The sequence below is a fragment of the Aethalodelphis obliquidens genome, unplaced genomic scaffold (genome assembly GCF_003676395.1).
Source record: "Aethalodelphis obliquidens isolate GAN/ISIS:26980383/991018 unplaced genomic scaffold, ASM367639v1 scaffold19, whole genome shotgun sequence".
NCBI lineage: Eukaryota > Metazoa > Chordata > Mammalia > Artiodactyla > Delphinidae > Aethalodelphis > Aethalodelphis obliquidens.
Window position 1 is genome coordinate 12,908,058 of NW_020837963.1, and position 26,382 is coordinate 12,934,439.

At 49.9% G+C, this 26,382-nt stretch overlaps 1 protein-coding gene across 1 annotated transcript in view; it reads left to right on the top strand.

Annotated features, from left to right (window-relative positions):
- Positions 1-5,930: 5,930 nt before the first annotated feature.
- ONECUT2 (one cut homeobox 2) overlaps positions 5,931-26,382 on the top strand; it is a 40,466-nt gene continuing 20,014 nt past the window's right edge. The window contains exon 1 of the mRNA XM_027118598.1: positions 5,931-7,168. Coding sequence (XP_026974399.1) covers positions 5,932-7,168 — 1,237 coding nt within the window. The 5' untranslated portion in view covers position 5,931. The remainder of the gene's footprint in view (positions 7,169-26,382) is intronic.

Sequence of the window (26,382 nt, forward strand, 5' to 3'; positions counted from 1 at the left end):
TTAAGTATACTTGGATGGTACTTTTGGAAACCCACTGTAAAAAGAAAATGCGACCGCAGCTCCACACGGTTTAAAACCAAGACTTCGGGGCTGTGGGGGGAGAGAAATCATGGGACAGGAACTGAAGGCCTGTGAGGAGAAAATTCGTCGTGGTTTTCAGATTAACAAGTTGCTTTCTTAAAGCTCAACGTTCTTTCAGGGGGAAAAAAAAGCCTACGTAGTTGTGAGAGTCAGGCTTCCGGCTCCCCGCGCCCACCCTCCTCCCACTAAATAAATAAATAAATAAGCCTTCTGATCTTCGGAGCTTTGAATCCTCAAATTCCCCTTCACTTTTTAAATTTCCTCCAAGAGTCAAATTATTTCTCCCACCAGCTTCCCGAGTGGTAGCAGCCTCTAAAACAGAACCGGAAGGGGGGCCCCCAGAGGAGAGTCTGTCGTGAGCACCGAATTCGAAGGAAATCCCCTGGCAGGGACTGCAGTCCCGCCACCCAGCCCTGGCGACAGTCATCTCGGGTCCAGTTCAGAGGCCCGGGCACACAGCCCGGGCAAACTCCTCCTGAGAGGGGGCCAGGGAACCCAGAGAGGGCAGGGAGGAAGGAGGACAGAAACGTGTGTGTGTGTGTGTGTGTGTGTGTGTGTGTGTGTGTGTGTGTCCTTGAGGACACAAAACTCCAACAGTCCCCTCTCTGAGGGAGTGGAGGGAGGCGATCAAGGTCGGCCGACCTAGTCCCAAGCCTTCTTTAAAACTAGGCAGGCGGACGCGCTAGAAGCTTTGCTCTGCGGAGGTCTGGATTCGGGCTGCCGCTGCCTGTCCAGACCCGCTGCCCCAGAGCAGGTGCCAAAGCTTCTTGGGGTGGGGTCTCCTCCGCCCCTCCCCTCCCCCAAGCTCGCCCACTCCCCGCGCCTGGACTACTGAGGCTAGGTGGGTTAAGCCCAGGCTCCGACACCCCGCTGGGTTCGCCCCGCGACCCTACTCCCCACCTTCGAATCCAGGCACCAGAGCTTAGGGCTCCGAGAGAACGCTCCCCCGGCAGGGAGGGCTCCGGGAGCTTCGTTTTTCTTTTCCTAAGAGGCTAGCTGAGGGTGGGAAGAACACTAACAAACGCCAACTCTCCCCCGACCCTGGCGCAAAATGTCTGTCTGTCCACCCAAAAGTTCAGGTCAGTCCCCCGCCAGCTCTTCTAACTTGGCCTTTTCGATATTAACAACATCCACGCAGAGCCAGAAGCAGACGAAAAAGGACCGGTTCGGCCTCAACACCTAGAAAACTTTGTTTCAGACTTTCCTAGATTCACCTGGAAACTCAGAAGTATCAGTGAATTTCTGAGCTCAGAGGCCAAAGGGAGTTAGTGGGGCTAGGCATCGGTTTTGGTTTTCTCCTCCCTATGCTCAACCAGCCCGAGCTTTCAGGCAGAAGAAAACTGCAGCTAATGGAGATATCAAACAGAGCCACAATTCCGAAGACGCTTTTTCCGCCACTAGCACCCACCGTCCATCTGCAAGTGTAATCACAGACTTGCGGCATCTTCATCACCAGGGGCTGCGAGAAAAGGGGAGAAAATCCTCTGTCATTAAAAGGAACCCTCTATTATCACTATTATTGTTTGTGTATAGCAACATAAGAATGTCCCCCTTCTCTTAAAATTCCCCCACAATATTAAAACAGTATTTGTCGTCAGATTCCTACAAACGCTTGAGGCCTTCCTGGAAAACCATTACCATTCAATGGCTAGAAAATTGCTCTCCTTCCTTTAAAAAAAAAAAAAAAAAAAGGCACAGCAGCAGATACAACAGACAACAAAAACTTTCTCCTGCATAATCCCTGCTCACGGAATGACAAAGAAATGACATTGACTTACCCCTGAACGGATGATGTGTTTGATAAGTGGGGGACTTTTTCGAAGATTTCTGTTCAGGAGCTGCACAGACAGCTGCAATTCATGGGCGACGCTGATTGCCAGAAACGCTATGGATTGGCATGGGGTCTGCAGCTCACAGATCCTGATCAATACCCCTACACTCACACGCCAGATGGTTTGGGGAAGGACAAAAATAAAATAGTCCAAGTCAGCCCACCATTATGTTTCTTTGTATTGCTCTGATAAACCTAGTTGTAGCGCAAATCCGTTCTACCCAACACAAAACCTTCTTCAGGATTTTGAACATTTGGGTGGAAATAAGCAGCCCCCGTTCTACCCAGGGTTTGGGCTGTGGTTACAGTTGTTTAGTAAAAACAGAGCTGTTGGACCCCTTATCCAGATTGGGTTTACTTGTGGTGTGTTTATTTTTTTCGTGAATAATTTATAGGGTCTCTGTTTTAATTGAATGTTCATGTCTCTCTCCCTCTCAGACCCTTAAAATTTTTTTAATGTGAAAAAACATATGAAAAGTCCAGTAAAATTTTCCAGTCTTTTTCCGCGCTTGCTCAACTTCAATTTTTTTTTCTTTTACAGTACAATAGCTTATATTTGTTGTCAAAGCTGCATTTTATTTACAGGCTTCTTTTGAATCATTTAAGTGTTTGGTCTTGAAGAAAATCGGCCCTGCAAATGGGGTATTCTAAGTAATGGATATCCTGCTCCTGATATAATGGCTGGTGCAACTGTTTGTCCAGATTCTAACAGTCGTGAAGTAGCACTTCTGCTGCCACATTTCTATACGGTCAGGGGGAACAGGAGTGTAACTTCAAATTAAAAGAAAAAAATTTGAGTCGTAGAACTTCCGAAGGTTAGAGCATGTGTGCTTAACAAGGGGTGGTTAGAAAGCAACTCTTCCTTTTTATTTTCTTGAAGAACTATATAGAAAAAAATCAAAGATATTTCAAAACATATTTGAAAATTGTATTAGTACTGATATTCTTAAAATTATCTTCAAGTAGATACTATTTTTCCGGTTTAAAAAGAAAGGGAGAAAACATGCAGACTTAATTCAGTAAAAATTAGGATGCTGAGTAAACAAGCACATTAATTTTTCTTTTCAATGGGTTTTGGCTTGAAATATAAAACCTCAAACCGCTATCAGAAAAACAACGTGAAAAGTCTGCTTTAATCTAGCCCAATGAAATTATACACAAAGAAGCCAATGCGATTTCATGATTTCCCTGAGATCGCCAATATTGATCGAGGGAAGGGGAGGGGAGGAGGGAGGGAGGAAGGAGCGAGGCAGCGAGAATATGCAACTCACCTTTCAACTCCCCAGCACGTGACTGCTCCCAGGCACACCGAGGTGGAATACCCAGGAGCAGATTTATCCTGGTAGCCTGGGAAATGAGTTTATAATTTTGAAATTTTATTTAAATGGCAATTTATATGCCTAGGTTTCTGAACGGAGGCAGTGCCTACCAGATGTCCCAGCCTGGGGTCACTGGCCACTGCTTGAGCCTGAAGCCAGGGCAGAGGAGGCTGCCTTCGGCACTGGGGCACATCAAACAGATTTTTCCCCTGTCCTGCTCCTCTCCTGCCTTATTTCAGTGTCTGAGCACTCCTGGACCAACGGGATTGCACTCTTGTGAACTTTTGTTCAACTCGGTGTGTATTTCAAACATTAACTTTCAAATTATCCCAAATGTCCAGCTGCCATATACAAGGTGGGGAGGGTGAAGAGAGATGGTAGGAGAGGTGAGGAAGAGAGGAAAGTCAAAGAAACAGAAAACTGAGTGATTTTACCTGTCTAGTACTGTGACATTAAAAGATGTGAGCATCTAGAAAAGTATGTCTAGCAAAGCAGGGGATCATCCACTTTCTTACTCAGGCTTTGATATCACAAGAAGAGGCTATTTGAAAGAATAATTGGCAAGGTATTGGCCAGAATTCAATAAAGTTGATCTAGAAATAGTGTCACTGTACGTTCATGTGACAGCATGACGTGGGAGGGGGTGGATTTTTTTGCTCTGTAGCTAGAAGAGAGAGGAGGGCAGCCGTAAAAGGTCACCAAGACTAAGAACTGTTTTCCAAATGAATAAAACCTTTCTCTAGCGCCAGGGAGGCACATACAGTATTCCAGACTGTGTCCTTGTTTTCTTATCAAGTTTTCTCTAACAGCTGGAAGTTGTTGGAGGGGGCTGTCTTAAGGAGACCCCCTGCTCTTCTTTTGACAGCTGATCAAAAGAAAATAGGTCACGCTTCTCCAACTTACGTCCACCCTGTCCTTAATTACTGTCTCTTTAAACAAAGGCAACATCTGCGCAACCTCAGCTAGCTTGAATCTTCGCAGGCAAACAGAACGCAACCTGCTTCGGAAGAATCTGTTTCTTGTAAGGTTTTCAATGCCGAGTGGCTCTCTGCCTTCAACTACCCCCTCCACCCCAACCCGGGCCGCAGAAATCTCCACCTTCTCTCTACAACCCCGCTCCACTCCCAGTCGCCGACCAGGGGTTACTAAACAACGGCAATCCTGGGTAGATGAAGGTACACTTTTCAAAGCTGCGGCTTGCGAGCGTTCTAGAACTCACCAGGGCTCTGGTCTTTTCAGAAACAAGGTTTGAATATACAGATATGGGCTCCATGTCATCTATCCACAGCCGTAACCCAGGGCGTTCCTCTCCCGGGATTCGAGAGACGTGTGTGTGTGTGTGTGTGTGTGTGTGTGTGTGTGTGTGTGTGTGTGTTAGGGGGAAGATCCGCGAGTAACGTCCCGGACGTTTACATACTCCCTACCCCCAGGAGAAGTTTGCTAACTAAGGCATCGGCAACAACCCTGCTGTACACTACCCCCCTCCAGCCCCCGCCCCCTCCCACCACTCCTTTCCAACTCGCTCGCGCAGCAAGCATTTGGTCACCTTGAAACCGTAGCTCCTGGTGTTCTAGTTTTGTTTTGCAATCTAGCAGGGGCCCTTCTGAAGGCTCATAACTGAGAGATTTATGGGCTCGCCGGGTAATTAAATGATGTTATTGTGTTAACTTTGCAGGCATTACTGCGGCCCGCGCCGCGGGTGGGCTTGCGTCCGCCGGCCGCAGCTAGCAGGCAGCGAGGGCGCTTGAGTTCCCTCGCCCCGTAGATTCCGCACTCCCCAGTCTCGGGAATTTACCCTACATTAGAATACATTAGCGCCCGCATTTTTAAAGGCTAAACTACTGGCTCCCAGCTAGGGACGCTTGGGAAGTGGCTTGTTAGGAGACGTGGGATTGTTTTTACATCAGCACGTAGCAGGAGTTTTCCCTCCTGGCTTGCCTCGATAAAAGCTTTGGGGTGAAGCAAGGGGAACTGAAGCAAAGCCCTTTAGCCCAGGTCGCAGCAGCTCCGGAGAAACACAGAGCGGCATCTTTAACGTAATTTCTCTCCCTCACTCGCTCTCTCGCCTCTCTCCCCACTACCCTCTCTTCCCCTCCCTCTCTTCCTCTCCTTGACGTTTGATTCCAGTGGCAAAGGAGGAAAAAAAAAAAAAAAAAAAGCACAGAGCCGTCAGCCAAACGTGAAACGCGCGGCCCCGCCCGCTCCTCAGCCATTGGCAGCTGTGCGCAGGAGGCCCGCCTCCCGGGGCAGTCGCGGCCACGCAGTGGCTGCTCGCGGCGCCCATCGGGCACTGCCCCGCCCCGGGTCCGGGAAGGTAGGTTGGCTGCCCCGGCGAGCGGCAGAGCCCTTCTGGACAGCTCCCGCTCACCCAAACAGAAGACGTCGGCACCGGAGCGGGCTCGGACATGGCTAGGCAGCGCGCCGCCCCGAGCGGCGGGACTCGGTGATCCCTCCCTCCTTCCCCGCCCCCTCCCGTCTCCCGCACACACGCCCCGTCCGCCCCCACCCCACCCCACCCCCACCCCGGGCGCGCCCGCCCGCCCGCAGCCCGGGGCGCACACCCGCACGCACGCTCCCCTCCACACGCTCACGCACTCCCGCGCCCTCCCTTGCTCCCGCGGCAGAGCTCCGCCACGCGCGCCTTGCCAGCCCGCCGGCCACCCCCGCCGCCCCCGCCGCCCCCGGGCCCCGATGGACTGAATGAAGGCTGCCTACACCGCCTATCGATGCCTCACCAAAGACCTAGAAGGCTGCGCCATGAACCCGGAGCTGACAATGGAAAGTCTGGGCACTTTGCACGGGCCGGCCGGCGGCGGCAGCGGTGGGGGCGGCGGCGGGGGCGGCGGGGGCGGCGGCGGGGGCCCGGGCCATGAGCAGGAGCTGCTGGCCAGCACCAGCCCTCACCACGCGGGCCGCGGCGCCGCTGGCTCGCTGCGGGGCCCGCCGCCGCCGCCGCCGCCGCCAACGGCGCACCAGGAGCTGGGCACGGCGGCAGCGGCGGCAGCAGCGGCGTCGCGCTCGGCCATGGTCACTAGCATGGCCTCGATCCTGGACGGCGGCGACTACCGGCCCGAGCTCTCCATCCCGCTCCATCATGCCATGAGCATGTCCTGCGACTCGTCCCCGCCCGGCATGGGCATGAGCAACACCTACACCACGCTGACGCCTCTCCAGCCGCTGCCGCCCATCTCCACCGTGTCGGACAAGTTCCACCACCCGCACCCGCACCCTCACCACCACCACCACCACCACCACCACCACCAGCGCCTGTCGGGCAACGTCAGCGGCAGCTTCACCCTCATGCGCGACGAGCGAGGGCTCCCGACCATGAACAACCTCTACAGCCCCTACAAGGAGATGCCCGGCATGAGCCAGAGCCTGTCCCCGCTGGCCGCCACGCCGCTGGGCAACGGGCTGGGCGGCCTCCACAACGCGCAGCAGAGCCTGCCCAGCTACGGGCCCCCGGGCCACGACAAAATGCTCAGCCCCAACTTCGACGCGCACCACACTGCCATGCTGACCCGCGGTGAGCAACACCTGTCCCGCGGTCTGGGCACCCCGCCCGCGGCCATGATGTCTCACCTCAACGGCCTACACCACCCGGGCCACGCTCAGTCCCATGGGCCGGTGCTGGCGCCTAGCCGTGAGAGGCCACCCTCGTCCTCTTCGGGATCGCAGGTGGCCACATCAGGCCAGCTGGAGGAGATCAACACCAAAGAGGTGGCCCAGCGCATCACCGCCGAGCTGAAGCGCTACAGCATCCCACAGGCGATCTTCGCGCAGAGGGTGTTGTGCCGGTCTCAGGGGACTCTCTCCGACCTGCTCCGGAACCCCAAACCGTGGAGTAAACTCAAATCTGGCAGGGAGACCTTCCGCAGGATGTGGAAGTGGCTGCAGGAGCCCGAGTTCCAGCGCATGTCTGCCTTACGCCTGGCAGGTAAGCCCAGAGGGTCTCCTGGAGCCAGGGTGCTGGGAGAGGGCTCCGGGGTGCCTGTGGCCCCGGGTGAGGGCGCTTAGCCACATCTCTGGTTCTCGCCTCCTCTCCACACTTCCTATTTCTTCTCTACTTTATTTCTTCTTCTGTTTCCTCTTTCTCCTCTCTTCTTTCTGTTCTCCCTTTCTCTTCTCTTCCTTCCTCCCTCCTTGTCTCCTGGGCTTCCTGACCGACCCCCACCCGCATTTTATTCGCGCTTTGGTCAACGTGCCAACTCTGCCCTCTCCTTCCGACCTTACCCAGTTGTGGGAGTCGCGATGGGGGTGCACCGTGTCCGCTAGGAGCCCTCTCTTTCCAGGACTCACAGGAAAGGGGGATTGCCTTTATTGGAAACCCTGTGCACTTGAACTCTTGCTTAGACAATACATTTCCAAGCTTGCTTAGGCAATACGTTTCAGTTTTCCAAGCTGCCTGGTCTCCCTGTATGGAAGCAGTTGGTGGGCTGGGGTGGGGGAGCGGGAGGCAAACTTGTTTGGTCACTGACAAGAGTCACAGCCTTGCCCACGCGGAGAACGGGTGTCCAGGGTACAACAGCGCTTCCCGAGCCCGTTTCCAGCCTTGACATTGGCACGGGGACTTTATGATCGAAAGAGCAGGCTGGGGCCAGGTCCCTTGTCACTGCCCACAGTGAGGGGAGGGTACAAGGACGAAGGTTGGGACTGCCACATCCACCTCTCTGGGAGGACGGGAGAGGAGCAACTAAGAGTAGAGAGCGTCCTGCCTCACTCGCCGGCCGCCCTTGCCCGGCTCCCAGCGTCTGCCAGGATTTGCCGAGGTTTGGGGCCTCCGGGAGAGACTGGGAGCTCGCGGGAAGAGGTGCAGAAAAAATTAAGATGCAGGTTAGTTAACGCATCTTGGCCGCGGGCTACAGGCTCCGCCTTTGCATTAAGCGGACGCTGATTGTGCGCGTAGCTCGGCGACGGGGAGGGCTTGCGGCCGGCGGGAGAGGACGGGTCGACGCATTGGTTACATTGTTCTGTAGCCGGCTTGGCTCTTTGTGCCTCCTCTAGCGGCAGAGCCGCGAGGTACAGCCCTCTATTGTTCTAGGAGCGCAGAAACCTCCTGCGTGGGCGGCGGGAACCAGAGAGAAAGGCGCAGCCGTGGCTGCGACTGGCACACAGTTGCGCGCTTTAGTGCGCACAGACCCAGCGCGGTGCGCGTGGCAATTGCGCTGCCCCCAGGACCCTGCCACGGGCCAAGAGGGGCAAAGTGTCCAGGCGCCCCACTGGGGAGGGCGCACGGTACCCGGACGCAGGCCGAGATGGGCAGCGTCTTTTGGATTGAGGCTGTCTCTCCCGATCGTCGGATTATCTGGCGGACAATTCGTGGTGGCAGTGATTTACATAGGTACGGGTAGTGGGTAGCGCGCGGTTCCGAGCCGCACACAACGCGCTTCCGGAGCTGTGAGCTCAGGCTTCCTCTCCGGCTCCCCGGGGCTATCCTCGCACCGCTGAGTCTGGCTTGTACGGTGCACTCTACTTACGCCGGACAGGGCTGGGGGGTGTGACAGGCAACGTGTTCGCCCAGGCTTGGGGAGGGGGCGTTTCCACTCTGACAGCCTCCGCCTTTGCCCGCTGTTGGAGGATTCGGATCTCCAGTCAGTAATCTCCCAGCAGTGTTGATCTGAAAAGGTAAAGAAACTAGACCCGCCGCCAAGGGCTTCCCCACATCGGTGGACTCCAAATAGTTCTGCATGGATTTAGAAACCTACTTTATCTTTCTCCTCATTTAGCTTTTTACTCTTCATCCTCTCCTACAATTTTCTCTGATTGCTTTTGGTTCCTCTCAAAGATTAAGCAGTGAATAGAGATTATCCGTGAAAAACTGGAAGCTTACTGACAATTCCAAACAGTGTGGTACCCCTTTATCTTAGGCCCCTGAAAAGGCCTCTAGTCCCTCACGGGTGAGCTTCAGCAAGGGCTGGCTTCTTGGGCACAGGCAGCCGGAAGAAACTTGGCAGCCGGTCTTGGGGAGGGGGGACCAGGGTAAGGTAAAGGCAGGATGACAGCTATTCTAGTCAGGCTGATCTCAGAGCGCTGCCGCCCCCTCACGCCTGTCCCGAAAAAGACAGAGATTTTTAAAACACGTGCCCTCTGCCAATGTATGTCTGAAAGTGATTTGGAAAGTAATGCTTTCCTGGCTAGCCGGTCTCAAGCATTTTTGCAACAGCATTGCTGGGATGGGGGAGAGTGTGGCATCCCTGGGGGACCCCAGTCCCACCACCCACCACGGGAGAGTCCCGGGGCCACTCCTCAGGGGCTGGCCTCAGGCAGCATCGGGGATTTTCAGAGCAGGAGCAAGAAAGCCCCCTCAGTGGGAGTCTGAAAGCCTCCTTCAGCGACTGGGAATTTCCTGCGAGGGACCCCGCTTTGCTCAGGCATTCAAATGTGTGTCTGTTTTATTACCCAGAGTTGAAAAGGGACAAAAGCTTTAGCCTTTTTATCTGGCCATTCGATCAGCAACTACAAGTGTGTTGAGTGGTTATTATTACATAGGAAGCTTTTCAGTTTGGGGTCAGTAGATCAGTCTCTTCAGACACTGATGCAGAAGCTGGGACTGGTATTATGTACTTGGAGCGCTAGGGGACAGGAGCAAATGGAGAAGAAAAGCTGAGCCCTTCTCCTCCAGGAGTATGGATCGGAATCTCGCCAGGACGCTGCCGAGGGCCCACACCGTTGAGCTCTGGGGGTTAAACAATCCCAGTGATGGTACAGGGCGGCTCTGCCTGACTCCCAGGCCAGAACCTCGCCGAGACCGACCAGCCCCCCATCTCATCGAGACCAGCTCTTTCTCTCTCTCTCTCTCTCTTTTAATTTCGCTTTCTCTTTCTCATTTTGGGTCTTGCCAGAGGTAAGCAGATAGGGGTTTGAGGAACCGCAGAGTTAAGATGCCTGATTTGGGCCAGTGTCGGCAACCGCACCCTTAGGTGAAGTACACCCCCATCACAACAGAAGCGCCGACCGCCTCGGTGTATCCACAGCCCGGGATAGCGTTGCAAAAGGGAAGGGAGAAGATGGGGGAGCTCAGATTGCCTCAACAGTAGATTTCAGAGAAATGGGCTCCAAGTGCACGACTTCGTTCATAAAAGGTGGCGAGGGCCGAAACTGTTTGCAACCATGCGGGCTTCGGTCTCTTCCGTGGTCCCCGGATATGGCTCCGGCAGAGCAGTTTTTATTAACCCGGCAAGAGGCGGCGAGGACAAACTCCAGCGTGTTCAAGCACAAATCCTCAAGAGGCCTCTGAACTAAGCACACACGAACCAGGAGGGACCGAGAGAACCCAAGCAAGAAAGTGGATGGGCGCCTCGCGGAGGACGACCGAGGCCCCAGTGGCGGGAGTGGTTTCCTCCAACAACTGGAAGACAGAGCAGAGACCCTCCGACGACACACCCTGCCCAGGTATCCGCCTTCTGTGAGCCGGGCTCCCGGGGCGGCCCGCCCCGAGCCTGCCTCGCGTCCCCGCGGCGAAGAGACGCCCGGCCCTCCCCAGGCAGCAGCTCCCAGCGACCAGTCCGGAGCCACCTCTTGTTGAGGCAGCGGAGGGCCCTTAACCAACCCAACGGGATGTCGCCTGGGCCACCTGACGCCCGCGGCAGCGGAGCGTGGCCAGGGCACAACGCGGCGGCGCCTGCCAGGAGCACCACGTGCGTGCGCGGCTCCTTTTGGCGCCAGGGGACGTCCTCAGGCCACCCTAAGCCTAGGGACGGGGGCGGGGACCTCATCCGCAGAGACCCGCACCCCGACTCCCACCCCTCCCTCTGGTCAGCCTCTCGGCCGGGCTCAGCCGGTCTCTCCCGAAGGTTTAGTTCGGGATCCGAGCCGGAGAGGCCGGATGTACCACGTCGGTACGGAACACAAGATGTTTTCTCCTGCTGGCTGGTCGGATTAATAATTGAAAAGCTCACTACCATCCTTGCTTGGTCAAGTCCCCGGTGCCTCGAGAACACCTTCCCAACTCACATTAGGGTGGGCGGGAGCTGGGCCGAGCCGGCGGGACGCGAGGGAGGTTAGTGAACGCGCGGGCGAGAAGTAGCCTGAGTCCACGGGCGCCCTCGATGCGAGAGGCTGCGCATTTATTTTTATTCCAGGCTTTCCACCATGTGGTTATGTCACTTTCTCAAACAAATGTGTATATGGAGGGAGATCGATGCTGATAATGTTTAGAAGATTAAAAGAGCATTAATGCTGGCAACAATAATGTTAACGTGTAGACCCAGATTTCATTGATCTGGAACTTGATCCGGCGCGTTTCCAGTAAGCCCGACGGCGCCCTCTTCCCAGCAGAGCGCTCGCCAGCGGCCTGGCTCCCCGGCGCTCCCGCCGCGCTGCTTCCGCAGCTGCAGGCGGGTTCTCGGGTCTGGCCGCTGCTTCACCCCGCGCGGCTCCAGCCTGCCGCTTCCTACTCGAGGTTTCCTGCTGTCGCCAGGCTGCCTGCCCTCTCCCCCGGTCCCCGCGCGCGCAACGCCGCTTTCTGCGCTCGCTGCCGCGGGCTCTGCGGGTGGTTCGGCGCCCGAGTCCTCTCGTGCTTAGCGTGCCTTCGCCTCTGCCCCGCGCGGCCCGCATCTGGTCCAGCAGGGCCGGGAGCAACTTCTTTCCTCCACGGAAACCATCCGGGAAATTTGGTCTCCTCTCCATATGCGGGAACGTCCAAGCCGAACTTTAGAAACGACGTCTCTAAAGAGAAAAACAAATATCAAATATTAACGCATATATGTGGGAACCTAGAAAAAATGGTACAGATGAACTTCCTTGCAAAGCAGAGCTAGAGACACAGACGTATAGAAACGACGTCTTTAAAGCTGCCTGCTAACCTCGCAGCTTCCTGTTCCGCGGATCGCTCCATCCTTGTTTTCGTTAAGAAAGAACATTCTCATTAAATGTTCCCATTCGCAGCCTTTCTACGCTGGTGCATTAGTTGGACAGTTAAACGAGGCCCCAGTGACAATGGCCTGGGCTTCACCCCTCAGAATGGTCTGCTCTGGGCTAATTGGGTCACAACCAGAGAAGAATCTTGTTTCTTGCCCCGGCTGGTAAGAAACACCAGCCTGGGGAACTGCCCCGCCCCAGCTCCCCTTCCCAGCAGCTGGAGAGATCTTCCCCTCTGAGACGCGGGACTCAGACCTGGCCCTAGTAGAGAGGTTTTCTCTGAGACACCTGCCTTGACGGGAAAAGAAAGAACTTCAGAGCTGTCCCTTCCCTCTGGCAGGAAGACCTCCACATCCTGCCAATGGCTCCTTTCGCCAAATGGCTTATTCTTCCAGAAGGAACACTAAGGTGGATGAAGGAAAGAAAGAGCTGGGACGGTAGTGGGGGTGAGATAAGAACTAAATTGTTCGGGTTTTTTGAAATTATAAATTCTCCAGTTTTAGAAATACTAAGCTTTTCCTTCAAGAGAAGGTTTCAACCTGGACGAAAAGGAGTGTTTTCCTTCCTTCTCCAACGACGAAATGAGAAAAAGGAGGAAGGAAAGGAGAGAGAAAAACCCCCAAATCTTGCGTTATTCTGCTTTGCCATGTGGCAAAGGGGAAGCAGTCATTTCTTTCTGTCCTCCCCAGAGATAGGGGTCGTCTTCCTTCCAGTGGGTTTCCTTAGAGAAGAGAGCTCTGATACAGCTCCTTGATTCCTAGTCCGAATGAGCCCTACCCCTCTTCTGAAAACCTACATTGAACTAGGTCCGGTGATCAGATACAGAAACCAAAAAGGGTGGCGAGGTTTCCTTTTGGTGAGGAAGACAGCGGGCCCCTCCCCTCCAGCTCCTGGTGAAGGGCTCTTAGGTTCTGGGAGGGGCAGGTGGGGTTTTGGAGGGTGGAATCTTAGAGTCTCCTCCAACCCCATCTTAGAATCCTAAAACAGGGCTGGATTCCTGGTGAATGGTGGGGGTGGGGCAGAGGGGAAACTGAGCCGCCCAGATTCTCTGTGTCTCTGAGAGCGGCCCCACTTCTCTCCAGAGACACGTGTCTGCCCACAGGTAACAGGGGACCCTGGGCAGGGTTTACCTTCTAGAGCTCCAGGCCTGAACCCTGAGGGGGAAAGAGGCTGCCTCTCCAGCTTTCTTCAATCCAGAATTTCACTTCAGGGTCGCCTCTTGGTTTTCTGGGCTCTAGAACCTGTTTCTAAAGGAAGATCAGACGAAGGGGGTTGAAGAGTTCTCAGGAAGAAGGTACTGGACGCCACCACACTATTGCTGGTGGCTGGTGTGGGTAGAAACTGTCTTGAGGGAAAGTGGTATCCTGTCGGGGGTATCCCTGGAGGAATGAAAACCTCAGAGGAGAAGCAGAGGGATTTAGTTTCTGGGCTCTTGCCAAAGGAAGGAAAATGAGGAGGGAATAAATAGAAATAATTGTCTGGATAAAGGGCCCTGGGGAAAAGGGTGAATATTGAGGAACCCTGGGCCTTAAACTTCATCTACAGATTCTGGATTATCCTTGTCCCCAACCCTCTCAGAGATCCTTGTTTTTCCTGACCTGGGGACAATTGCTTCCTCTGAGGGGATACTTTTCTTGGTGGGGAGAGACCACTATGAGGGAACCCAACAGGGACATTTATACTGTCAGGTACAGAGCCTGCTCAAGGTGGGCTGGGGGCCCATCAGCACCCCCTTTCATCACCCAGTCTGTCCCCCTAATGCACTTCAGTGCCTTTGGGAAAAGCTTGACTTTTGATTTCCAAGTTTCACTCCAGGTGAAGACCCTGCGAAGTGTACACAGGTTTTTGCAGGGGCAGGGCGGTAGCCTGGGTAGCTCAGCCCGTCTGAGGCATGGCAAGGCATGGAAGCAGGCTGCGGGCTGTGCACGCAGAGCTAGTCTCACTGGGGGAGAAGTGGACATTGTGGACATTGTTGTGAAAAACTGTCCAACACAAATTGTCCCAGAGGGAAGGGAGGCTCTGCGTTCCACCTTGGCGCCTCTCTCGCCATTTGAAGATCCATTACTCTTCTGTAGAAAGCAGACTTTGTTTGGGTTGGAAGCACACCTCCAATGTAATTTAATCAGCATTGGACTTTGGCTCATGTAATCAAATATACATATACTTTCTCCTGCAGGAAGAAAAATAATTTCTCTGTAACTGGTATTGACTTGAAGTCATGTAATCTCTGGAAAGCATCACGTTTTTAAAGGGAAAGGTAAAATTAAGGGGGAAAGAACCCACGGTTTCAGTGGTTTGCCTTGTAATAGCTAAGAGAGCCAGTTACCACCTAAGAAAGGACAGAAGGAGAATTCTAGAGCTGAAATGCATGGGCCGCTCCAACTGTAGGTATCCCACTCCAGCTTCCTCTGTGTAGTCAACCTCCCAGATCTATACTGGTAGGAAACAAGGTTGACTGGCTCACCAGATCCTAGGAATTTGGGCTTTATGTTTATGATGGGTTGAGGCATCTTTGGAAGAGTCTGGAGCTCCATTGCTCCATTTTTTTCTGTCCTCTTTGGAGAGACCACAGGCGGCAGCAGCAGGATCCCAGTGGGCAGGAAGCCCACTCCACCCCCAGGGCCTTGAGCCTTAAGCTCTGCCCTAGAGCATCCCCCTAGAGCAAGCTTGGACTCCCCACCCCCAGGGCGAGGCTCTGGGCTTTACCCAGGTTGGGTCTGTTAGGGAATCTGTTGTAAACACAGATCCATTGATTTGCATTTGTCAGAGAGTAAAGTTAAACCAGTGAAAAGAGAAGCCCTTACCCTTTTATGCAGGGCCAGGGAAACCTTTCCTATTGATCCTATTGATCCAACCTTTCCCTTTAAGGAAACCACATAGTTAAAGACCCTCATTCAATAGATTTACCCTTTGCGCTTGCGATATTCCTTTAAGTGTTCTCATCTAGGATAGCTGGGCATTAAGCCCACACTCCAAACCAAACAAAAATGAAAAGGGGGAAGGAGGGGAGGAGTCAAGAGGCAGAATTGTGGGAAGTGAAACTGAATCAGACTGAAATGTGTAATGTCTTGGTTGGGGAATGTTTTTCTCATTCTTCTAAGATGACATGCAGGGATAAGGACAAAATAGATGCATTTAGCGATCTCCTCTTTTCTCTTCTCTTCTCTCTCTTTCCCTCCCCCCAAAGCAAAATCTGTTTAGTTGCTAGAGTAACAACATCACAGGAACATCAGCTACTGTAAAATTATTTCAATCAAGCCACTAGCTTGGTTCATTTACAGTGGTTCACTTAAAGGCAGTGATACTTCCACAAAAATTATTTTGGTTCATTTGTAGCAAATTGGCAATAAAATTGTCCCAGAAATGCAATATTTTGGACTCTGTATATGAGCATGAACACTGAAGTCACTTTCAAAGAGAAGGGCTTGGAGTTGTGTGTCCTGATGGAAGTAGGTAGAAACCAGACCAGGAGTAGGGTACAACTTTTTCTTATTGAGCAGTGTAGATGGAACAGGAATTGCTAAATATTGCTCAGTACGCTTTGTGTTTGCAGAAATGAAAATGAAAGTCGCCTTTGTTTCCAGAACTGTTGGCATGATCCGTTTTATTTCTTCCTTGACCCTTTTTGTTCTGTAAATAACATCCATTTGTGATTTTTTTTTTTCAACATGTTCCATGTGCTATTCCTAATTGGCTATCTCTTGGGTTGTGTTCAGACATTCATGTTTGTTTTATGTGATTGAAAAATATTAATGATTCCTTAGGTGAGCTAATGTATTTATCTGCAGAGTGAGTTCAAAGGGCAGAGTTCAGCTCTGGTTCAGGTTAATTGAACAGGAAGCAGTGAGCTTTCCAGTCTGTGTTGAACAAGGGACCAGTTCCTTAAAATATCACACTCAGCAAACACACAATTTCAGTGTCTTCATCCTGGAGTCTGATGTAAGAGGCTCAGATCAACCTGGATTGCTTGTTTAAAAACCCAAAGCAAAGCACAGCAACTGCAGCAAAGCCTCCGAGTCCCCCTCAGGGAAGAAGAGTTTTCTCATTGGCTAATTGCTTTATTGGTAGCACTGACCTGCAGAGCAGCTGCAGGGGCCTGGATGAGGGCTTAGGCCTCAGAATAATGTGCTCCATTAGAACAGGGCAAGGCATTTTTTGTTTACTCAATTGGAGCTCCCTGCAAAGTGCCATTAACGCCGGCCCAACCGCATGTGTGTTGCGAAAGGCAAAGGTCACGCCAGTCAGGCTGTAGGCACAGCCAGCTCTGCCCTGGTGGGAGGGAGGGCATCCTGTTGGCACTGCCCTCTTCAAGCTTGGCCCAGCCCCATGGGCCCCTCCAGGGCTTTGACCAAAGCAAGCACTTGCACAGCTTGTTTGCATTTCCCAATTGCTGAATCATGTTATTGATGATTACACAGTTTTGATCTGAGCACCGTCAATCACACATGAGAAAAAAATCCTCCCACTGACCCTCTCTTTCTTATTTATGTTCCCTTCATCATTGTGTATTACAGTAAATAGAATTGTGCAAACGGTGCTTTTTAGCAGAGTGCTTGGATCAAGAGGAAGACAGACCTCCAAACCTGGCTAGGGGGTTGTTTAGCAGAAAGGAAGTTTGAGGTGGAACCAGGAGCACAGTCAAGGCTTCTACCCAAAGCACCTTGAGCTAGAGTGCCACCTGCCAGGAGTCTTCTAACTGCAACAAGCCTTGCACCTCGAAGGCCCAGGCTCTTTTCTTCACTTTGTTCCTAGTGTCTGTGTCTCCATTCCCCACCCTACTGACAACTACCCGTATTTTCCTAGAAATTTCTTAGGGGACTTTCTCCTGGTCCTTTGGAACTCTAACCTCTGCCTCTCTGAATTCGTTGCCAAGGAGAAATCGGCGGTTTTGCTGTGATGGGTAAAGGTGTTTCGCCCACCCTGCACAGAGGTAATAGTCTCCTGCTTGAGAGATGAGGGGCAGAGAAGGCAAAAAATATCTGTGGGAGAGAAGAGGAATGGTTATGTATGTAAGAGAAACGGCTCAGTTGATGGTGCCAGTGAGGGTGGTACCAACTGTAAGGTGCTCTGCAAAGGCAAAGTATTGTACGAAGGAGAGGGGGTGAGAGAATTACTATGGGCAGGGAGGACATCAGGACAGAGATATGCCAGATCAGTGAGCCAGAGGTGGGCTCTGTGAAACCCCCTGGGAAGAGAAAAAGTGAACCAGCCATTTTGCAGTTCCAAAGAAGTAAACCAGTGAGCTACACTTGGAGCCAAACTGTGGCGCTGGCTGTAGCTCTGTGGGCGGCAGCTGTTTCCAGACTTGCCTCACGTGGATCTGGGTCCGGAGCCCCTGACAGCTGGTCGCCTGTGCGTGGGTTGCTGCCTCCACGCCTCGATGCAGGCTTCAGCACCACGAACAGCGCCACGGAGGGCCCTGGCAGCCGGCGCGCCCAGTCCGGGTTCTGAGCAAGTTGGCATCTCACCCCAGAGAAGGGAGAGGGGTCCTCTACCGGGTTAAATCCGGGCAGGACCCCGATCAGTAGCTCCAGCTCTCTAGATCTCGGAGCCCCAGACAGAACAGGGCCTCAGATTTTCCTCCCTCGGCCCCGTGGCTTCGTTTCTCTGTGGGAGGTCAGCGATAATAAAGGGAGAGGAGGCGATGGCGGTGAGAGGACAAAAGATGCTAAAGGACCCTTTCCTTTCCAAGAGGAAGAACATTACCTCTGTCGGGGGCGGAGGGATTGAAATGTTTTTCTCCATGTTCCTGGCTTCTGCAGGCGCTGACTGCTACTCTCAGCACGGTATTTCAGATTGAGGGTTTCCTTTCAAGGTTTACGGTCTGGCTGCCCTACACACAAATATACAGAAACGGATTTCCCCTCCCCCCCCCCACCCCTGCCTCCACGTGAGTTTTGCAAACATGGTTTTCATTAGATGAAGCAAGATTCTCACATTATATCAGCAGTAGCGTTGCCAGGCTACCTCCAATAAATCTAGAAAGTGGGTTTGATTTCTTTAGAGTTTTCCTTGATGGGGCTGTCTTTAAGAGGAACCTCTCCACCGCTTCTGTGGGCCAAGGGTTGTGTCACTTCCACGAGGCCACACAACGGAGTCACATGGCCCTGGCCACGGTGAGAGCTGACATTAGGCACTGACCCCTGACTCTGGCTGTTTTCATTCAGTAGCTCTGCTTTATTTGTGTTTTTATTACAGAGAAAGGAGGCAGGTGGGTCCTTTGGTCTGTGATTAAGCACAACTCGCATCTCTTTAGGTTTCTAGTAAAATGGCCCTTGACTTCCCAAAGCTAATTAAAATGTAAATCTTTTGCTTTATATCAAGAAACTTTCGTTCAAGCCTAATTTATTGTTAAAGTGGTTCTCGGGGAGGTGGAGCATAGGAACAGACAAGTGTATCCCCTTTAAACAGAAAGTCAAGGGCATGATAGATGAGATTTTCTTCCCTGTGACAATTCATCTTTAAATTCCAAGTGGCTCTTGGATGAAAGGAAGAAAATCCAGCCCCAAACAAAACAAATCTGGTAGGGCATTCACTCTCAATGTTGAAAAAAATCATCTTCTGTGTCTAAATACCTAGACTCTTGCTCTATAAATGAGCAGGAACATATTTGAATTAGATCTAAGAACTGGTTTTTGTTTTTTTTTAAGAACTGGTTTTAAATCTATTTGATAAACTCTGATTAAAGCAGTCTCTTCAAGTCCTATGATCTTTGAATTTGCAGGCGTGCATTTCCTAGTAGTTGTTGGGTTACACTATCAAAACCTTTTCCGGTAAAACATGGATTTGACAGTAAGCAAAGCCTTTTTTTTCAAGTCTATTTTATATGCATCACTGCATCTTATTAAAATAAGGCTGTGTACTCTGCAAGGCCTTATACTAAATGCATTTCCTTTCTAGTGAACTCAATGTGGTTTTTAAAAGATATTTTGAGAAGACTGCAGTGTAAACAGTACCTCCCCAATAGTCTTCTTTGACTCCAAATACTAAAAAACAAAAAAAAAGTGTGGATTCAAAGAACTTTTTGTGTTTCTGAAACAGAGTGACAGATTTCCAAATCTAAAGGTTTTTTTTGTTTTTAAGTCTTGGATTCAGATGCCTCCTAACGTATACCAGAGTTTATATCAGTTCATGTTCAAGGCATGAGAGTGAATTCCTTAGTCACTCTTGATGGTTAACCCCTCTCATCCTTCTTTTTTTATTATTGTTCTGAAAAGGAAGAGACACTCTTCCTGTTGAAAACCAATTCTTTGACCTCGTTGTGGGCCCCTGCCTCTCCTACCTTCTCAGAACCCAATCCCTTCCTGTGTTTATAACCTCTTCTTAGCATTTTCCCATCTGAATTTTTGTGCTCCAGACTCTCCTATATTTTTTTAATGCTCCCCCAACACCTGTTCCAAGTTTAGCTCTTCCCTCCCTTCACTTCTAGAAAGAGTTGCTATAACTCAGTCTCCGTTTTTCACCTCCCCTTTCAGTCCCAGGCCTTTGCTGTCTCATTCTGGCCACTCCTGTTTGCTAAATCTGCTCTTACCAATGTCACTGTTGAGGTCTTTGTAGCTAAATCCAATGGATGTTTCTCAGTTCTCACCTTAACTTGGCCCCTCCATGGCGTGTGACACACTCCTGAGCACGCTTTCTGAAATACCGTACTAATTTTCCTTTTTGGAATCCTGGCTATTGCCTCTCGGTCTCCTTTCTGGACTCCCTCCATTTAGCTCAGCGTTCAGGCCTAGGCTATTCTATTTATTCATTCATCATACTCACCCTGGAAGATTGCATCTGTTTGCTTGTCATCCTGCTACGCTGAGGACTTCCAGGTCTCTCTCCAGCTCTGATATCTCTCCTGAGTTCCAGGTCCCTGTTTCCTTCTGCATCTGGACATCTTTGCCTGGGTGTCCTCAAACTCAGTCCATCTCAAAGTGAACTCATTCTTCTTAACCCCCAGCCCCCATCACCACCACCACCAAATATGAGTCTCTTCTTTTATTCTCTCTCTCTCTCTCAGTAATAGCATCTTGTACACAGAATCTCAAGCCAAAAACCAGGAAGTCAACTCAAACTCTCCTTTTCCCCCAGGTCAGCCATACTAGCCATGTGGACTATACCTCCGAAACATCTGTCTCCATCCCCTCCACTGCTGCCCTCGTTGGAGGCATCGCCAATTTCAACAGCCTCCTGACTGGTCTCCCTATCTCCAGTCTTGCCTTGTCCCATCCATTTTCCAGCCTTAAGCCACAGTGATTTTTCTGGAACCCAAATCTGACCACAGTACACTGTTGTTTAAAACTCTTTGTTAGCTCCCTTTGACCATTGGTGAAGGTACAGATCCCTGAGCAGGATAGACTAACCCCTGCTCACCTCCAGCCTCATCTCCCATCACTCCACCCATTTACTCTGCGCGCAAGGCATGCTGTCCTCCTAGCTCCTCAAACACACCAGGCCATTCCTTTAGCCTAGAACACTTTTTCCCTCACTCAGCTAACCTCACCTCAAAATCGTGGCTTAAAGTTCCTTGTCTTTAAGAGAAATCTTGGCTTAAAGGTCTAGGAAGTTTTCTCTGGTCTCCTAAATTGGGGTCTCCCTGGACTACCTCTCCCATTTCACATAGAACACAGATAGGTATCACCTGCTTACTTGTCAGTGTCCTTCCCCCACCCCAGATTGTAGGTTCTGTGAGACCAAAGGTTGGATAGAGCATGTGATAGGCAGCCAGTAAATATCCATGAATAAATTAATGAATACCTTTACATGACATTGTTTCTGCCCATTTTACTCCCCCAGGTTAGTGGATGGCATTCGAAAAAGAATCATCAGTGTTGGCGCATCATTTGGAGATAGTATTTCATATTTCATGATATCGAGTTCTCACTGATGTCATTTTCCTCCTAAGCTAAGATACTACATGTATGTATGAGTTTTAAAGGGAATCTTGAAGTGGGGTTAAATCTCCCATCCAAAGTTTCAGACTAGTATCTCCAGTGAGGTGCGGGATGTGAAACGATCACTAAACACTAGACTAGGGTGTTACCAGTTGACTCTAGTCTGCCAAGGTAACCTGCTCGAACAGGTAGTTCTTGCTGTCCTGCCCATACATTGCCCTCTTCGCCACATCAATGTCGCTGCACGCTCTCTTCCTGCTGCCCGAAATGCCTTATCTCATCTGTCCCTCTCCAGATTGTCCCCGGCCACCACCTTAGGTCCTCCATCTCTGAACATTCCCAGCAAACTCTAGCCCATTCTTTTTTCTCCCTTTGCTCGACTCTGGTTGCAGTCATCTGTTCCAAACTGCATAGCAGCTTCTTAGCTGGGGTCTTACCCCCCTCTCTAGATCTCTCCTGTATCCCTTCCCTGTGGCTCTGGAGGGCAGATGCCATATCCTTGTGCCTCCCACAGCTGCTGGTCCATGGCTGAGCACAGAATAGGCATTATTTTTCAACTGAGTCGTTTGATGCATTCCTGCCATTTTTATGGACTCCCCTAATTTCAGTCACTGGGTTGGGGAGGTGTGGGTGTTAGGGTTTTTTTGTTTTGTTTTGTTTTGCGGTACACGGGCCCCTCACTGCTGTGGCCTCTCCCGCCGCGGAGCACAGGCTCCGGACGCGCAGGCCCAGCGGCCATGGCTCACAGGCACAGCCGCTCTGCGGCATGTGGGATCCTCCCGGACCGGGGCACGAACCCGCGTCCCCTGCATCGGCAGGCAGACTCTCAACCACTGCGCCACCAGGGAAGCCCGGGAGTTAGGTTTTGTATGTCTACTTATAGCTGGCATTCTTTTCTAGACTCTACTCTTTTTCTTTTGTTTTGTTTTGTTTTGTTTTGTTTTACATCTTTAGCCTCTACTCTTCAAATGGGAGTATTCTTTTTTGTAAATATTTTGATCGTTGACAGAAATACTTGCTTACACAGTCAAAAATAGATTCCTGAGTTAACCTGAAATGACACCTAAGCTTAATATGGGGAAAACAGTGCTCATGATGGCTTGGTAAATAACAAAGTTGGTTCTGCTTCCACACACAGCTGAAAATGTTACCATTTTAGAATATTTCAGGCTGCAAACACATCAGCAAATCAGAGGGACTATTTTCCTCTTTTAAGTCATTTTAATTATCAGTAAACCAAATTTGTATTTAAATGGCAGTAACTTGATACGGTACAAATTCCTAGATTTTTATTGACTTAAATTTACCTGTAAAGAAAAAAGCCAGAGGTCAACATTTTTGTAAGTTTACCCTTTTTCTTTCTCATTTCCTTTTATTTTGGCAAATGAGTACGTAAAGTTATTTGAGGTCTTTGAAACCCAGTAGTTCAAAGGTTTTCAGGATATACACAGTTCTGCCTACATAGTACTGATCTAAGTAATTACACATGGACAAAAATTAACTAGCGTTTTTCACCTTTGATTTTATTGGAATTTTAAGATTTGAGTGAATAAATCTCACTTATCTTCATAATATCCATACACGATTGAGTGAAAAGAGGTTTTACCATTATCTCAACTTTAGTGAGAAACTGAAACTAAGATAATTTGCAACGTATAATTTAGGTGGAAATTATACGTTGCCTGGAGATTTTTTTTTTACAGTTACGTTTTGACATTCATATTACATGAGTAACAAACTATGAAGACCAGGCATATATATATGAACAGAATGTTTAAATTAAGACATTCCAGACCTTTTTTTAAAATGCCTTTAACTGAGTGCTTTGCTGTGCTGCATGATAATTAGGTATGCTTGGTAAGCATTTGGCTTCAGTGACTGTCATCTGTGCGCCTTGTGTAGCCAAAACAAGTTTCCACTGACACAGAGGCAGAGACAGGCAGGGGTGGGCAGAGCAAGAGGCAGCTCTGAGGCCTCTCTGAAGAGCCTTGAGCCCTCATTCAGAGGCCGCCCTCTTCTCTGGCTAGGGTACCATGGCCTGGACATGCCATGTCCAGAAAGACCACACACTCCTGTTTTCCCTTCTTCCTGGTGCCTCATCTTCCATCCTCTGCCATCCTCCAAAGGAATTAGGTGGGACCTGGAGGAGAACTGCTGAGTTCACCCTCCCTGACCACTTCTCCACCTAGAGCCTCGGACTTGGGCTTCCCTAGACAGATTCTGGAAAGTCAGTTAAAAGGGCAGAGTTGGGGGTAGGTAGGGATTGGATTGGAGGGGAGAGGGAGGAAAATCTACAGTAGAGATAGGTGGGCTTTTCTACTGGAAGCCACACCAACTCAGGAGCCCAAGTATTCTGCCTCCTTAGAGCTCCAGAAGTCCCTAGGGTATGAGCATCCCTATCTGAGATGGGGAAGGAGCCCCAAGCTAAGAAGAGAGGGAGTGTGTGACAGGTCCTGGGAATAGTGTCTGTAGGACCCAGATCCTTCTATCCTAGGCTGTTGGGAAGGGATTGGAGGCACCAAGCATTCCTTTCTCCCTGCCTCTTTCAGAGCCGATCTTATAGAAGTAGCAGCAGAGTAGCACAGCAGAACAAACGATCTTTGGCTTTGGAGTCAGACAGGCTTGGATATTAATTATAACTCTTCCATTTACTAGCTCTGATTTAACCTCTCGGGGTCTCAGTTTCCTCCTTTATAAAATGGGAATAGTATGTCCATCTCGGAGAACGATGTAAGTATGAGAGATGATCTGTATAAGATCATTGTTAGGTAACGGCTGATCAGCTGTCGTCAGGACTTTTCCACAGAATTCCTTGCCTAGAGTGATGATCTGAGGGATAAGACGGCCTTGGATGTTGGGGAGGAGGAGAGAAAGGATATAAGATACAGATTTTATTGAACATCTATTATGTGCTATGTATCAGTTACCTATTGCCATAATAATACTAAGTAGCAAACCACCCCAAAACTCATGGTGTTTAACAATAAGCATTTTCCCTACCCGCCTTCCCCCTTGGTAACCATAAGTTTGTTTTCTACATCTGTGACTCTGTTTTGTAAATAAGTTCATTGTACCATTTTTTAAGATTCCTTATATAAGCGATATCATGTGATATTTGGGGAGGAAGAATAAATTGGGACATTGGGATTGACATATACACACCACTATATATAAAATAGATAACTAACAAGAACCTACTGTATAGCACAGGGAACTCTACTCAATATTGTATAATGACCTGTATGGGAAAAGAATCTAAAAAAGAGTGGCTATTTGTATATGTATAACTGATTCACTTTGCTATACAGCAGAAACTACCACAACATTGTAAATCAACTATACTCCAATAAAAATTAATTTACAAAAACAATAAACATTTTTTTCTCAGATATCTGCAGGATTCAGCTGATCTAGGCTGATCCCAGCTGGGTTTCCCTTTGTGGTTTGGCTGGCTTGATCATGCATCTGTGGGTGGCTTTGTTCCATGTTTCCTATCCTGGGACCACTGGAGTAGCCTGGGTATGTCCTCAGGACAATGACAAAGGGGAAAGCACAAGCAATAACATTCCATTGGTGAAAGCAAGTCACATGGCTGAGCCTAGAGACAGAGTAGGGGGGCACTACCAGATTCCATGGCAAGGAGCCTCGTACAGGAAAGGGTGAATTGGAGTTTGAGGGGTTTGGTATTTTTTGCCATCTACCTCTTACCACATATTTTAGCTCACTTCCATTCTTGCAGGAAGTCATTCCTATGGTTGGGATAGGATAAGGACAGCAGATTTGGCAACAAATAGGAAATAAGTGTGGAAGTATTTCAAAACCCTTTATTACTTTATACTTTATACAAGTAACAAACTATGCCCAGCTTGTTAGAAGCCATGTTTCTTCGTACTAGGCTGATCTGTGGCCATGCCTGACCTTCCCCCTAGATGGTAGCAGGCAGGGAGCCCGGCTTTGCTCTCCTTCATCTTCCCTCTAGTACTGGCCATAGTTGGCACTCAGTAAGTGCAGGTGATCCCCAGGGTCACACAGCTCTGGTGTCCTAACAGGAGGTCCCTTCTAGCCCCACCAGATGACCACATGTACCTCTACATGTATTTTAAAATAAGACTTCATTTTAAACTTTTTTGTTTTTTTTTTCACTGAAATAACCACCAACCATCTGAGGCACAAAAGTCTAAATCTGGGCTTCCCTGGTGGCGCAGTGGTTGAGAGTCCGCCTGCCGACGCAGGGGACGCGGGTTCGTGCCCTGGTCCGGGAAGATGCCACATGTCGCGGCATGCCCGTGAGCCATGGCCGCTGAGCCTGCGCGTCCGGAGCCTGTGCTCCGCAACGCGAGAGGCCACAACAGTGAGAGGCCCGCGTACCGCAAAAAAAAAAAAGTCCAAATCTGTTGCCTATAGAAGTTAAGCCATCCAATCCAGATCTCCATTATTCTGTGCAGACAACATCCAAACGATGCCAGCACTTTATTCATTTTACCAATGAATACAGAAGCAATTTGGAAGTGATATCAAAAAGATCAAGCGATTTACTCATTTGTGACTCTAACAATGTCTAAGGTTTGTTGAGGGTTGTTTTGGGTTTTTTGTTTTTTTAACCTTAGGTTCTATTTCTGGCATGCTTTTATTTTTTTAAATCATAAACAGTGTTAAAAATACTGGACGGGTTTTGTCTTGATTCTTAATGTGGGTGTTAAGAGATTCCTTCCATTAGTGAGTATGCCTCAGATAATGTGTTTATTTGCATCTTCCTTCCTCTCTGCCTGTCCCCTAATGGTCTGGTACACAGAGGGCTACTTGAGCTGATTTACGTGGACCTCAGTTGCTCTCATTTGCGCATACTTAATTCAGAGAGGTGATCATATTGATTTCCCAAGCCCACTTTTCAAGACACTGTACTAACATAGATATCTTAGTAGCTCTAACTACATTGTCTGAAAAGGAAAACATTTTAAACCTTTGGAAGCAATTTTGATGGACATTTCATTGTGTTCTCTATTACTTACCTAATTAAATTTCCTTCACATCGAGGTCTGTTTAAAATTCAATTGAGAAATATTTTCGAGTTCCATTGGGCAGATAACTTTGTTTAGCTGGATTTGTTCTGCATGCATATGAAATGGCACCCTCCGAATCAATGCCCAGTGCTTATACTTCCCATGGTTGTGAAGAAATGACACCCTTGTAGGCAAGTGTAGTCTCCTGTTATTCATAACAAGCTGTCCCTGGTTACTGAACTTGTTCACCCTGTAATTCCAAAACGTCCTTGTGTTTTTGTGCCTGTGGTTTGGCAGGCTGATTTATTCGAATTCTGAGCATTGTGAACGAAACCTGTAACTTCTTTCATGGATTAGCTGGAGTACCGGAATTCCTGTTTGCAAGTTCAGAGTCCAGCTCAAGGCCACTTGCC